At 39.7% G+C, this 15,834-nt stretch overlaps 1 protein-coding gene across 15 annotated transcripts in view; it reads left to right on the plus strand.

The window, feature by feature from the left end:
- The window catches only part of pyd (zonula occludens-like protein polychaetoid), a 111,701-nt gene that overhangs the window by 84,072 nt on the left and 11,795 nt on the right, over positions 1-15,834 (plus strand). For 12 of the 15 annotated variants that reach the window (XM_032435098.2, XM_032435076.2, XM_032435072.2 and 9 more), the window contains 3 exons: positions 9,082-9,251; positions 12,581-14,131; positions 14,196-14,814. In XM_032435098.2, coding sequence (XP_032290989.1) covers positions 9,082-9,251; positions 12,581-14,131; positions 14,196-14,814 — 2,340 coding nt within the window. Of the gene's footprint in view, positions 1-5,131; positions 5,275-6,201; positions 6,429-9,081; positions 9,252-12,580; positions 14,132-14,195; positions 14,815-15,834 lie in introns of those variants that run through there. The other 3 variants (XM_015171730.3, XM_015171728.3, XM_015171731.2) reach the window with 3 other exon arrangements.

Here is a 15,834-nt window from a genome sequence, read left to right on the forward strand (position 1 = left end):
AGGGCAATGGGTGGATTGTATGTGTATGTGCGTGTGTATGTGTGTATCTTGCACAAGACATCGTGACAAGTGAAAGGATCTGTGAACACGTATGAGTTTTTCATTTTTCATTTTTCCTGTCAACGTCCAAAAAGACTACTCAGCTGACTTCGAAGAGCCAATGCCTGCGAAAGTTGTTGACATATGTTTAAAGTGCTTAAAGTTCTGCTACAATGAGTTATTAGCATTAGCTTGTGTCTATATTAACAGCTTAATTAGCTAGAGTAAAATTTAGGCATATGATTTGAAAAGGCAATTAGCATTCCGTACAATTTAACTTTCCTTAACTTCGCTTGATTTATCCTATCAGGTGATTTTATTTTCTTATAATTACTTGTATACAAAAATTTGGTTTTATTCCAACATATCTTAACCAAACATTGGGATGTACTACTATATCATATGGTTCTATAGGAGGAAATATTTAAGATTTTGTGTAAGCAGCCGTTTTTGTAATTATCATATCTTAACCAACGTAGGCATTTACAAACATCACAAAAATATTTAATCGTTGCCATACTTAAGAGCTACCTTATTCGTTATTTTTTTTTTTTATAATTTTAAAAGATGAAAAATCTTTTTTAAACACAATGAAGCACTATTCTGCCCATTTGTGTGAGATTTGATTACTCATTGGTTTTTAAAAGAGAATACAATCTGGTGTCTGCCCAGAGTAATCCTAGCTTAACTACTATCACATTGACCCTAAGAATGATAAGTTGAAAAACGTTACCTACTTGCACTTGAGGCCAGTCCATTGTCACTCTTTGCGCCTCTCTGCGTGCTCAAGAAATGGAACTGCGTATATAGACAGAGACTCGCCTCAAGCGACTCGAAGTACTTGAGGTACTTTCCCCGTGCCGTTGCACGCATGCGCACCATAACTCAAACACATGAACCCGACAACCGGCCCGACTTTAGGCTTTTCAATTTTCACTCGACTGCACTTGGAAATGTGACCCAGCGGCGTCGGCGTCGATGGCCCCTCGACGCATGCCTCAGTGCTCAGTGCGGTATTTTTTCTTTTTTTCTTTTCTTTTGTTTTTTAATTTTTTGTGCCTTCCTCTTTGCCTAATTTATGAAATCTGAAAATCTAGAGTTTTGTAGTTCAAGCACGCACCACGCACGAATCGAAATAATGTACTCGACACAGAAATGGGCATAGAAATTCTTTTCGAATGGCAACAAATGACCAAAACACTATCAACCTACTCGTATCTGCCAGATACACACATTTGACATTGAAAGCTCTCCGATTTATGCATATTGCAAGGACCTCTTGGGCATGGCATAACATAAACACGTCGCGCCGGCATAAAACTCGTTAAATGCTCCCAAATGGGACCTCCAGCAGCAGACACTCTACACACAACATGCAACATTGCGACACTTGCCACGCCCCAAGCCTGATGGGCGTCTAAAGGACGTGCCAATCGACAATATGCAAATGCTGTTATTGAAATGCTCCACCAAATGGCCGCGTCAACGCCATTCCCCAATGCCAGTTTAACTTCATTGCTTCCGTATCCTCGCTCCCGCTACATCCGGGCTGTTAATCGCCGCAGACGGTCGTTTGTCATACGTGACCGACAAGAGAGCAAAAACTCAACCTGTTGTCACTATTCCCAAAACAACTAGCATTCTTTCCTACTCTGCTATTTAATTTACCAGCAACTTTCAAATCTAACCTTAGGGAACATACCCCTTTTTCACAAAACAAAAGCCAATGTTGGTCGCTGATCATTTTGTGTATTAATTACATAGATATGTATATCATTATTATGAGAGAACAGTACATTTGAGCCAGAACCCTCCTCGTGCTATAAATATTTCTCATCTGACATAAAAAAATTTAGCCAAAGATCGCTCTTAAGCGTAAATAGATTTATATTTTAGATTTGCTAATTACAAGAATTATATGTATGTATTTTCTAACATTTAGAAATTCGCCATTTAAAGACAAATTTCCAAAATTTAAAAAGTATGACCTAAAATTATGACCCTAAATTAATACATTTCCTTGTAGAGTCTTTTTGTAAGTATGGAACATGTATTTATTTCAGCAAAATAATTTTCTATGCACAAAAGCTATTGACTCAAAAATAATGAAAGACGAATGGAATAAAATATATATAAGTAGCAGTTTCAAGGAGTTGGTGATAGTAACAACTGATATGTTTTTAAAAGAGAGTATCTAGCAGTGCGGCTAATTTCCGCATTATTTTTGCTGTTTAATAGCCAGACCCGTTGAAACAACCCTTGAAAGAGAAAGAGAGGGCAGCAGAATTTGCAAACAAATGTTAACGCTTGATTGCATTTTAGTGTTGTGCACCAAAGTCAATTGTTTATCAATTGCGTCTGCATGGAAACAAAACACTTCCCCAGAGGCCATTCGAAATGGTGTGGAACGTGTTGCGCTGATTGTAATCCACTGTTGTGCCTGTCTAGACATGTTCATGTTCGTCTGTGTGTTGCCTACCTGCTAGGGTAGCCCAGGTTTGCCCTAGGGCTCAAAGACCCTTTCGAGGATTGCTGCATCTACCTAAGGCATCGCCCTGAAAATGCCTGAGAAATGTGTACAGCATCCAAAACGAAATAGATTAAAAAATCATTAGAATGTTGAAAAATTGCATTGCGCTGGGAAAAATACCAATAAAAGAAGAGAAAAGGTTAAATCACTGCAGGAGGTGTCGAACGAATTAAGGCGGAGATCATTTAGAACGCGATTCTATCTTGGATGCAATGTATCGACGATTGGGCATTCCTTGTGATGACCTGACCTCACACTATTTAAAATAGTTTGGCAAATACAGTTTTAAATTCATGCAGCATGCATCTATACCGTTTAAATGTGTAGAAAAGGGTATGTACAACTTTATGATAAAAGATTTTTCAGACTGTAAGGTTTTCTGGGCGATTTGGAAATCATATTCTAATAATTTATAAATCAGCCTTAGATTTTCTAAAATTTTAGAAATTAATATCCTTTCAAGCTTAAATTTCTAGTTGTTTTTTATTATTTTGTAAGTTGAGGTTTATTTTTATTGGAGGGTGTCGTTGCGTCAAGTCTTAAAGCAATTAAAGTTGTGGTTGTCTAAACGAACAGCAAATTCAATACCCATTAATGCAATTCAATATTCTGAATTCCAACAATATTTGCCATTGTTTTAGCATACCGTGACAAGACTGGCTATCAAAGAGAGAGTGTGTATCTGTGTGTGTTGAGTTACTATCGGCTGGGCATTGTTTTTTTATTTTTGGCACGAAAACAAACGCTTTTGTGAACCCTCACTTCACACCAGAATAGAGCAACAACAACTACAATAATATGAATTTCTACTTTATAGAAATTCCAGACAGTCTCGGTGTAGTCAGCATTGTTAGCATAATAGTTGGTATTGGCATAGGAAATGGCATCGGCTCGACATCGGCATCGACTACGGAGTCGTTTACATTTTACATGAAAAACGGTCGACATCGTTGTCGTTGTGTTGATGGAGTGGATCCATTTAGGAGTGGTAACTGCCTTCACGATTTGCTTTTCATTTTGCATAAATATGCGCGACTGTCAGTTGCAGTCGCAGTCGCAGTCGCTGTCAACGAGCCCCCATTGATGATGGTGATGATGACGATGATGCGGTGACGACTGTCAAGAGCTAGTAAATGAATATCTCTGCATACTTAATACATACATGCATGCATACCAAACATACATATATATTTAAACATATACCACATACAAATTCTCACCATGACACTTATAAAGCTTTGTCTTTAATTCATGAAAGTTTTGCATAGCTTGCACATTTTCATTTGCCGTCTAAAATGCACTTCATGGAAGTTTCGCTGCTTACTTCAGATACACTGATCTATAGATACGGATACATACAAATTTAAAGCTACTGCCCTTGCAATTGCGACTCTCTTATTTCATAATGGAGATCTTTTGCTTCTGTCTGTTTGTCACTTAAAGCGTTTAATAAGCACTCACTTGATTGAATTAATATGTCAAGAAGTTGCCTTTGTGTCGCTGATCCGGGCTCGGATCGGTGCGGGCGCTTAATTGAATTGAAGTTGCCATTTAATGCGCATCAAGCTGTGAACTTTTCAACTTTTGCCTCTTCAAGTGCTTTTCCATTCACCATTTAATCTCAGAAATTGCATTTGTTCAGATGCATCCGTTGTAATGTATGTGTCTTGAAGGTTTTCAACATGGCACAAAACAGCATTTAAATGCATTAGTTAAATTGTAGTTGGGTATTAAAAATCAACTTTAATATTTTCTTCAGAATGTTTATCGAAATTTGTATTAAGTTTTCTATTATTGATTTTTTTTTTTGTTTTTTCGTGTTATTTTTATTGATTTGATTACCATTATGATTATATTATAGTAAGGTAAATATACTCTTTTATTCATTAAATGCAAATTAGTCTATTAAATCTGGCAGAAAAGCTCATTCAATTTGGGTAGACATTGTTTCCTTAGATACAAAACACAATTTCATTGATCTGCATTTCAGTTTATGATGAAATTTCATATTCCATCTTCATCAGTTCAAAGAGGAAGCACAAAAGACAGGCGACTGTTCTTTTTTGTCTACGCATTTCACAAGGAACCTCTTGTTTAAAGCATTCCTTATGAATTCCAAGCTCTTAGCTATGTATGTATGTACCTGTGTAGGTTCCACAGCGTTAGGTTCCACGGCACGACACGGCAAACAATCTGAAAATCTCTTTTATACACAGCTTTATCAAATATTGCTCTGTTTACTTTCGTCGCTTTGTTTACATTTTTGTGTTCGCTGCCGCTTTCCGGCCTCAATGAACAAGCGGGCCGAACATACATACATGCACACACCGATACAAATGCATCTAACAGATAGGGCAGCACAACTTCACAGATACACGAGTCTGTCGAGTCTGTCGACTCTGTCAAGCAGCAGCAGCTACTGCACGCCGCTCGCTTTGTATGGCCTTATTCGCCTGTTTGTTTTGTGCTTCGCCTTTATCAGCGTCGTCTGTTGCTTCGCTTCGCTCTCCGGTTTTGGATCTTGTGACTGGTGGACGGCGACTGCCATCCACAATTGTAAAATAGTTTCGAAGCGTGTTTCAAGCCGTCAACGTCAACGGTTGCCGCGAGCGGACTGCGACGGCGCAAGCGACAACGACGCGAGGTATCTGTAAGATACTCGTACGAGCGCAAATACCTAGCTAGTAGAGCTACATCTGTGACATGTAAATGTTAATTAGTTGGCCAGCTGCCCAAATAGCAACTCCGAACCATTCAATATACAATTCAAATGCTAATCGAACGTTAAAGCTTATGTGAACCCAGCGGATTACTCACTACAGCGCTGCAGCGGTGTCCAGTGAAGCGCAGCTGCAAGGCGCGAGCATTTCACTTTCGGTGCATCCAACAGATACTTGCAACTGCGCTCCAAATTTGCAAAGCTATTCGGTCATTGGCTTTTCGTACTGTTGTGTGTGTTCCCTCAAAGTGTACCTTAGAAGACAATGCAGTTGCTTTCATTAAAAGTAGATGCGATCACATTCGAGATACTTGTCGTAAAAAGTATCTTAAAGTGCGTGCGAGCAGCAATTAGCATGTAATTTCATGCGTCTGTGTTAATTAAAGCCACCTTGGCTGACCACAGCCAACACCCCTAAACGCAAATCACAAAAAGAAAAATATGTATATATATAAATATAAATTTATGTTAAACAGCCGAAAAAGACAACAACAAGCCACTTCGTATCTGTGCGCTACCGGATGACGCGTATTGAGATATTCACCATAAAATAATATGCAAATACAAGTCGCCGGTCGCCATATGCTGTTAAAAATTCCTGAATAAATTTAGTGCTTCGTCTGGAAGTTAACTGTGAGCTGCAGCTAGTCTAAAGTTTATTTATAAATCATTAGCTCAGCGACAAAGTGCAATTAATTATGCAATATTTTGTGCCCGTACTTCATACTTATAACAATTGAAAGTGACATCAGCTTTGGCTGCTGTTGTACACTCTTGATTTTGAATCAATTTGATTTCGGTTTTTATTTACCTGTTATTATTTTTATTTTATTTACCTATTTCGTCGCGCGTCTGGTTCGATGTGTTCATTTGTTATGCATACAATATTTTGTTTTGGTTTCGTTTCTTCTAGTGCCTATTTGCGTGTATTCATATCTGGGCTTTTATCGCTAAGTCAACAAGTGAAACATAAGCAAAAGCCAAATAAATATGCCGCACAATTAAAAATTAAATGCTTCAGTTAATTACTTTGACTGGCTCAAAGTGTGTAAATTGTATGAAAAACATTTCCATTTTCCACAAAAACATTATCACAAATTTACAATGAAGTTTCCGGATTATGTGCCAAACAACATGTTGGTAAGCAACTGCAAAACAAAAACAAGTGTTAAGACCAAAACCCCTAACCTAAGTATGTGCCTGTGTGTGTGTAGTGTTTCCTTATAATTTAATTCGTTAGCCAAAATTAAATGCTCTATAAATCAAGTTGTTGCGTCTGAAAAGATGAAAAAAAAACCCAGCCATGCCCAGTTAAACCATCAGAGTTATTTTTATGAAGGTTGAGTTACATAAAAGTTGGCGCTTGGAATTTTAAAAGAGCTTTAAACTGGTAGAACTCCCTCGTATGGGAAACCAAAGGCAGTTTTTACTTGTTTACATAATTGCTGACCGATGTGAACTTAAGATAGGACTGGTATTTCAGTTTAAATATTAGGTCATTAAGCAGGCAGAAAACGGAATTAAAGTTGGGTAAAATTAATATTGACTGTCATTTAGAAATTCAAGGAATTTTCATGCTCGCTCCAAATATTTTAGAAACAACCTATTGTAAAGCTTAAAAGAAATATATAAATATATTTTTGAGTCCACAAGTGTTCAGATCAAATAAATATTCGCAATGTTACTTGTTTTCTATTTTTCGAAGTTGCAGTTATTGAATGCACCTCTTTTTGTGTAAATCGAGTGAGTTCCTTAGCCAAGCTTCTAAGTTTTCTATTTTCCTTAAAACTAAGCATAGCTTCGATTTGTATCGCACAAAGTCTTGATTTTATGGAAATATTGCGAATTAAATATTTTATGCGCACATGAGAAGTCATAAATCTCTTAGCTGTCTCATTAGAGCTATGCTTTCGCTTGACACGCGTACCATATGAATAATAAATTACATTGAAATACTTCAATGAAATGAGCTGATCCCCAATAAAATGCTCGCATAAACAAAACTACAAAGAAAGTATAATTTCAGCCGAACAACACCCCCTCGCTCCTCTCAAACCAGTCGAGTTTTCCGCACGCCTTCATTTTAGAGCACATCATTAAACTTCAGGCTAATTTCACTTGCAATTAAGTTAATTTTAATTTCATCGCCCCGCTCCGCTTGACGCGGAACTCGGTCACCATATGAGAGTACCTGCCATATGTGTGCATGAATAAATCTATATAAATCTTTCCTTTTTTTTTGTTTATCAGACAAGCCAAGCATAACATTTGAATGCAGAAAAAAAAGAAACCTTAATACATAGTTGAAACAAATGCGTGTTATGCTAATTTAAGGATAAGTCCCATTTCAGGGGAGCGGGGAGGGCACATTGCATCTAAAATCTACACCTGCAAACTTAATAAAAACTAAATATTTATAACTTTGCATGCCCACGCGAGCGCTTGGCTGAGCCCAACAAATTCTTTTTTAGTTAATTTTTGTTATGGCATCAAGTTTTTTATTTTCATTTAGGCACACGTCTAGCGCAGCCCACGTGAAAATATAATATTTGTTTTTTTTTTTTTTTTGGTTTTTTTGTTTCTTGGCAACTGGTTGCAAATGGGGTTTCGAAATTGGATGCGACTACTCGTAACGCTATTTATTTATAATAAATTTTTTGTTTTTTTCTTGGCGCCCACCTCTGAGTTTAGTGCATGGCTTTCGCTTGGTTTGGAATGAGGGATTGGCACTCTGGCAGAGAGACTTAAAATTGATTGCAGTGAATCAGAGTGAATGCAACCGAATGATTGCCATTGGGCAACTCAACAACAACTCAATGGGACTTTTTTTTTAATTGATTTATTTTTGTATTATTGGATTTGTGTACTGATTGAGATCTAATTGACTTGCCTGGCCAACTCCGACAAATAGCTGTCTGATGGCTTTCAGGGTTGTGGATCGCATATAGAATCGACAAAACAGGATGCCACCCGCAGCGAGTGTAAATGGAATTTACGAGTCGCTAAGTCAAAATCAATTAATTCGTCATGGCAGGTGTTGCTGTAACATTTTTTGTAAAACACTAAACTAAATTTTGTTGAAATGAGTATATTAAATGTCTGCATGAGTGCATTGAAAATATAATTTTTATTGAACAGACATAATCAAGTTTCAACAAAGAGAAAGTCAAGTCAAAGCCAATTCTATATAGTGTGTAGAGTGTCAATGAATACGAGTATTTATCTTTATCATACGAACGGCAAAATCACGCGTACAATTTTTATTAAAATTCTCTATTTTCATATTTATTGTTATTTATTGTGCATACTATATAACCTGGTATATATTTCACTGAAAGCAAACAAGAGTTTTAGTTTTTTTGCTAGAAGTTTTCTAACCTGAGTTAATCATGAATGTTTTTTTTTGACTATTCACAGCATAAGCCTAAAACAACCACAAGAGAATGTACCCTTTTTAGCAATTTTTCTATTAGCCATAAAATCTGTCGGGTCTTAAAATTAAATGTAATATATTCTGACTCAAACGTGCCTGTGTAAATTGTAAAACGGAAGTCACATATGTGCACTTCCGCCTCGTAAGCATATTTCGTTGCAACGTTCGGCGCCCATCCTTAACAAATTTCAATTAAAATTTATTTAAATAAATTAATGAAAAAAGAAAGAGAGAGAGAGAGAGAAAGAGAGAGAGAAAATCGCCGTATTCCTCATTTCTCTTTTGCATTCACACATATTTTTATTTTTTTTATTACAATACCTTTTCAATTCCCAATGTTTTCTTGTTTTGCCTTTGCAGGGCGATCGCACCACATGGGAGTATCACACAGTTTCGGTGACTCGAGTGCCCGGCTACGGGTTTGGCATTGCCGTTTCCGGTGGACGTGATAATCCCCACTTTGCCAATGGGGATCCCTCGATTGCAGTCAGCGATGTGCTCAAAGGTGGACCAGCCGAGGATCGTTTGCAGTAAGTACATAAATCTAAATATGTATATCTATGTAACTACACCAACCCAAAATGACTTGGCAAATATCATATGGGAGTATTCGAGCCCGCCAGCTGCTGATAATTACGTACTTACAAGTCCGATTCTGATGTGTCAGCTGTTGTCGCTGTCGTGGCAGGAAATTAAGTATTGTTTGTGAAATGTTTAACATGCTCTTTCTTTGCTTTTAATGTGCCCCTATATGATGCTAACCCGACTTTAAGTCAATTTTAGACCTTATTTTGCATAAACAACTAAGGCAAACTTTGCATTTCCTATTCATCGAGTGCTCATGTTAATTTCTAAATAGGCAACAGATAACAATTTTTTGTTTTTCATTGAAAATTGAAGATCAATATTAAGTATCTTAGTTTGCAGATGGTCTATTCTGCAAGTACAAAACGAGTACTCAAAGTTCCCTCAGTTCTCAGTAGATGATGATTTTATTGGTAAATCAGCAAATTGAATAATATTTAAAAATGTTCGGGCTTCACTTGTATTGCAAACAAATTTACGCCACAAAAAAGTATATATTTATTTAAAATCGGTTTAAATTTTTGATCGTTTTTAACATGCTTGGGTTCAAGCAACCTCCTTTAAAAATTGAAGTATCTAATATAAAATGCTCAGCACGATGCGACAACTTGAATTCATAAGTCCAGCAATTGACAGAGCACCTCCCAGCTGACATCGTTAATCTTCTGCTTAGAACATTAAAGAAAACCCAACAAATTCCAAAAAACTTCAAAACTTCAGATCACGTAGCGAGAGCCTTCGTATAATTAAACCAAATGCGTTTTTGGTTTTGAGGCACAATTGCCACAGCTCCTCTGGCTCTTTTTTCCGCGGTGTGTGCTGATAATAAAAATTCCAAAGCGTTTTCAATAGAGGCGACACGGCAAACGGCAGGAGAGGCAAAGCAGAGCGACCTGCTCAATGACGTTCTGTGCTTGTGTGATTAAAAACTTGTCATAATCTTTTTTCCAACGAAACTATTTACACTGTGAAGAACAATTTGAGTTTGTCTACCTGGCAACCAGACAGCCAGCCAGGCAGCCTGGATTGCAGCAATTGTAAAAGAAAAACGAAAAATCCCGAGAATATAGCTCTAAAATATTTGTACGGCGGCGACAAGTGTAAATTAGCTGCAACATAAAAGGCCGCAGCGGACTTTGCCGGCCGGCTGGCTAGCTGACAGGCGGACCAGCTCTGGCCTGGTCCTCAGCTGCCAAAACATGTGAGCTGCTCGCCTGGATGTGAGCTCAAGCTGAAGTTTCACTGTTATTTCAGCTGGAATGTTTGCCCAGCACATACTTTAGCTGCGCTTCATCTATCTACTTGCAAACAGCTTTTTGCTGCTGCCGCTGTTGCTGGTGCTTCTTCTTTTTCCTCTTCTTCATCTTCCTCTTCTCTTTTGCCGCATTTTTAAACAGCTTAATTGCTTAGCCGAAGTCTTTTGGCCTGTCAACGGAAAGTAAAACGCGGCACAGATCCTCCAGCGCGGCTATGGACGCTTTATGCGCGTCTTAGACATGTTAATTATGTCGGCACAGACATGCAATTTCCATCATTATCATTATCATTTTTCTGCTCTCACACACTCAATTGCTTATATATATTTATCTATATATATTTATCTATAGTCATGTACTATTTACTCTATTATACCCTTGTAGAAGGTATTATAACTTTACTGTAAAATGTGTAACGCATAATTGGAACTCTCAGTCTACTATATCATATAGTTCTATAAAAAGAGTTTGTGAAAAGCGATTTTTGTTTGGCAAACTAATCGGTTTTCAAAGACATCTAACACCAAACTTAGCAATATTGAGCCTGATTATTATTCGCACATATTCGTAATCCATGTAAGCGTATTTAATCATCGGCGCGCCATTGGCCCATTTTCTTGTTTTGACTTTTTTTCCGTGTCATACTCTTAGGTTCCGTTCCAAGAACGTTTTGCAATTGTTAATATAGAACTGAAGTACCATGTACTTATATATAAAGTAGGCACAGATATGCCTGTATTGTTCCCTTGAAATACGCAATCGGCTCAGACGCCCCTATATCACGCTCATTCCCTCTCTCTCTCTCTCTCTCTCTCTCTCTCTCTCTTGCTCTCTTTACCGTTTTTGTGCCCGTTTCGCCCAGACGCACCGGCTCATTTGACGATATATTCTATCCGTACATAAGCCGTGTGTCTAGTCATGTTAGGCACAGACAATTGTCTGTTTATTAGCGTATGAGTCCGATCCGTGCATAACCTGATTTCTCTGTGGCAAAACATGTAACCAGATATTGAAGTATTCACCATTGACGTTCGCTATACTCTACACACTTGGCCAGCCTCGTATTAGCCAGCAATTTATGCCTTTAAGCGTTCTTTTTAGCGTTTGCTACCGTGGATTTCGTTAATTGTAGCTTATAGACTAATGACTTTATAAAGATCCGATTCAGATTGGCTGCTGCCACGACAAGGCTGCCTCCCAATGACCCGCAACTGGTTGTAAGCACAAATCCATATCGAAAGCCAGTCACGAATTGGACTTATGTTGGTCCAAAGGTTCGACACATGTTTCAAGTACAATCATGGTAGCTTAAACTATGATTCATAAAACGTTTGCTTACCTCTGATTATTTTCTATTGATTCCTTGCATAGTAGCATAGATAATGAAGTGAACGAATGAAATATGACCATGTACATGTACATATCTATGAAAGAAGGCTTTGCTAATAGAATATTTATGTAAACGTAAGATTATGCAGGTTGTTGATAATTATCATAAGATATTAAGAAAATAGTGTGAAATTCAATTCGTTTAAGGAATCCAATTTAATGTGATATATATTTTTTTTTAATAATAACAAAACAGGCAAAAAAGTAAATATTTCTGCCGGAGTTGAATCGGCGTCTTTTGCTTGTTTGGCTGTGTACTGTATTTTGTTTATCATTCAAAATGTGAACACCACTTTCCCCCCCTAGCAGATTGAATTTACAGATCTCCGTCTTTGTGCTTACTTTCGATCCAAAAGAAAGCTACAGGAAAAGTTCAGCATCGGAGAAGTTTACGATTTGGGACCTACGTTAATCACCGTTGAGTCAGCCATTCCGCACAAACTCTTTTGTATATATAGATTGAGGGTCTATTGTATGTATTTAGTTGTATGTTCTCCAGGTTACCCTCTCCACTGTATATATTTATCTTTATCGTAAAATTGGCAAACTTCTTATGTATTATAATTCACATTTTATTCTAATTTACTTGAACCTATCTTCTAAATTTACTCTCTCTTTTGAACTTTCAGTGTAAACGATCGCATCATCACTGTGAATGGGGTCTCGCTGGAGAATGTGGAATATGCCACCGCGGTGCAGGTGTTGCGCGACAGTGGCAATACGGTCACACTGGTCGTGAAGCGTCGCGTTCCACTGAATGTGGCCGCAACGAATCCCGCACAGCATCAGCACTCGCACAGCATGAGCTCTGTGGGCCTAGGACTGACCAATGGCAGTGGCATGGCCAGCAGCCAGGCGCCCAGCGCCGCCATGTCCAGCATGAGCCAGCCGAACTCGTTGAACTCCTCGCTGGTACAGAACGCGGGCAGCGGTGCCCAGCCCATCAAGGTGACGCTGACCAAGGGCAGTAAGAAGGACGACTACGGCATTGTGCTGGGTTGTCGGCTGTTCGTCAAGGAAATCTCGACGAAGGCGCGCGACCAGCTTACTGCCAATGGCTATTCTCTGCAGGAGGGCGACATCATAACGCGCATACACAACACCAACTGTGCGGATAACATGAGCCTCAAGGAGGCCAAGAAGATCATCGATGGCTGCAAGGAGCGTCTCAATCTGGTTGTGCTGCGCGACATCACCAACCAGGCGGCGGCAGTCAATCAACTGAACAACTCGAGCCATCAGCAGGCAAATGCGAATCTTTATGCTACACATCAGGCACAGGTTTCCAGCTGCAGCAATAATCTGGATGATGCATATCTGCCCGGTGGCGCCAGCTACTCCTCACAGAATCTTTACGTGCAGCCGCCAACACGCACCTCCAACGGGCCCAGCATCAATGGCAATGGACTCAGTGAGGAGAAGAGCAACCTGACGCCACGCGGACGCTCACGTGGTCCGCTCATAGACGGTGTCTCGCTGCAGCAACTTGATAGGCCCGTTACCCCCACCAATGGAGGGCGTGGACGTGTCGATGAGCCGCCAAGGCCGCCACCACCGCGTGCCGCCCAAGAGGACTTTTACAGCTCGCGACGACAACTGTACGAGGAGCGGCAGAGCGCCGAGCCGCGTTTCATCTCATTCCAAAAGGAGGGCAGCGTTGGCATTCGGCTGACGGGCGGCAATGAGGCGGGCATCTTTGTGACCGCCGTGCAGCCCGGCTCACCAGCCTCGCTGCAAGGCCTCATGCCTGGCGACAAGATACTCAAAGTGAACGATATGGATATGCACGGCGTGACGCGCGAGGAAGCGGTGCTATTTTTGCTTAGTCTTCAGGATCGCATCGATCTGATTGTGCAGTACTGCAAGGAAGAGTACGACGAAGTGGTGACCAATCAGCGCGGTGACTCGTTCCACATCAAGACCCATTTCCACTGCGACAATCCTTCCAAGGGCGAGATGGCCTTTAAGGCGGGCGACGTGTTCCGTGTCATTGACACGCTGCACAATGGCGTCGTCGGCTCGTGGCAGGTACTCAAGATCGGACGCGGCCACCAGGAAATGCAGCGTGGTGTAATACCAAACAAATCCCGTGCCGAGGAGCTGGCTACAGCTCAGTTTAATGCCACCAAAAAGGAAATGAATGCCAACGAATCACGGGGCAATTTCTTTAGACGTCGCCGGTAAGTCCTGCTCTGCTTCCGAGCGACTTGTCTTAATTATACCATACCCACAATCTCTTAACAGCTCCACACATCGTCGCTCCAAGAGCCTCTCCCGCGAGAACTGGGACGATGTCGTCTTCTCGGACAGCATTTCCAAGTTTCCTGCTTACGAGCGCGTCGTTCTGCGTCATCCCGGCTTCGTGCGTCCCCTCGTGCTATTCGGTCCCGTCTCTGACCTGGCCAGGGAAAAGCTTGCCAAAGACTTCCCAGATAAGTTCAGCACACCGCTGCAGGATGATGACAAGACAAACAGCAATAACAATGGCAGCGGCAGCGGCAACGGCAAATGCCGCATTGTCCGCTTGTCCCACATACGCGACATTATGGATCGTGGCAAGCATGCGCTGCTGGACATAACACCCAACGCTGTCGACCGGCTCAACTATGCACAATTCTATCCCATCGTTATATTCCTCAAGACGGACAGCAAACACGTGATCAAACAGCTACGCCATGGCCTGCCCAAGGCGGCGCACAAGAGCTCCAAGAAACTGCTCGAGCAGTGCCAGAAACTGGATCGCGTCTGGTCGCACATCTTCAGCACACAGATTGTGCTGAATGATGAGGAATCCTGGTACCGCAAGCTCCGTGACTCGATTGATCTGCAGCAGAGCGGCGCCGTCTGGATGTCCGAGTCTAAGGTGAGTTCATCCTGCAACCACCTCTCTATCTCATCACAGGAACAACCTGTTGTCTAGTGTCATGTGTAGTCTAGTCCTAAGTTTCTGCAAGCATCTCAAGTAGCTTTCATAGTGTCGATGTCGATGTCGTGTTGTCGTGAATCTCTAATCATAACATCATACGTAACATGATAATCGAAACTTAATTACGATCTTCTCGATGTATGCTTAATTGTCTGGTGATGGGGCTGATCGAAATAATCTCTGATAGACTGATAGGAAAAATATAAAGTATATGGTACTATTCAAAGCTCTTACAGCCACTAATATTTTATGTTTAATTGATAAACAAATATTATCATACTCTTAATTTTATTTTTAATTGCCTAAAATATACACAGCAATGGATGTGTTTAAAGGTCAACAAAATACTAGTCGTATTTTTCTCGAGCCTAAATGTTGACAAAATTACCTGATAATACTTTTTCCTGTATTGGGACATATTGTCTGGGTGTACCTATGCCTAGAGCCCTTCAAAATCTATAAGTTTATTTTCTTATAATTTTGGTGTTAAAAAAAATAAATTAACAAAGTATTGAACAGGCACATTAGAGCTGTATTAAGAACATCTTGGCGATGCTTTTAATAGATTGAAAGCTATTCACATTAAAGATTACATAAGGCAGGACCCTTTTAAGTTAGTACAGTAAAGAGTACAGTGATCTATCAGTTGCATGGATTCTCTTAAAAGGAAAAACAATCAAAGTGTTGAAAGTTTTATTTTTCTAAATAGACATTATTGCGAATATTAGATTCTAGAAATATTGACATTTTTTTTATAATCACTGTAATTTTGACAACTCCCACACACGACCTGAGCCAACTTAAACTTGACTTTAACTAATTTTAATTTAATTAATAATTCTTGAATTCTCTTTATCTACAACTGGTTATGGTCAATATTCTAATTTTATTTTCTAACAATTTTTTCCCCGTCTGAAACACCAACACACCAACACATCACGACACACATACCACCCT

This window comes from Drosophila virilis, chromosome 2 (genome assembly GCF_030788295.1).
Source record: "Drosophila virilis strain 15010-1051.87 chromosome 2, Dvir_AGI_RSII-ME, whole genome shotgun sequence".
NCBI classification, from domain to species: Eukaryota; Metazoa; Arthropoda; class Insecta; order Diptera; family Drosophilidae; genus Drosophila; species Drosophila virilis.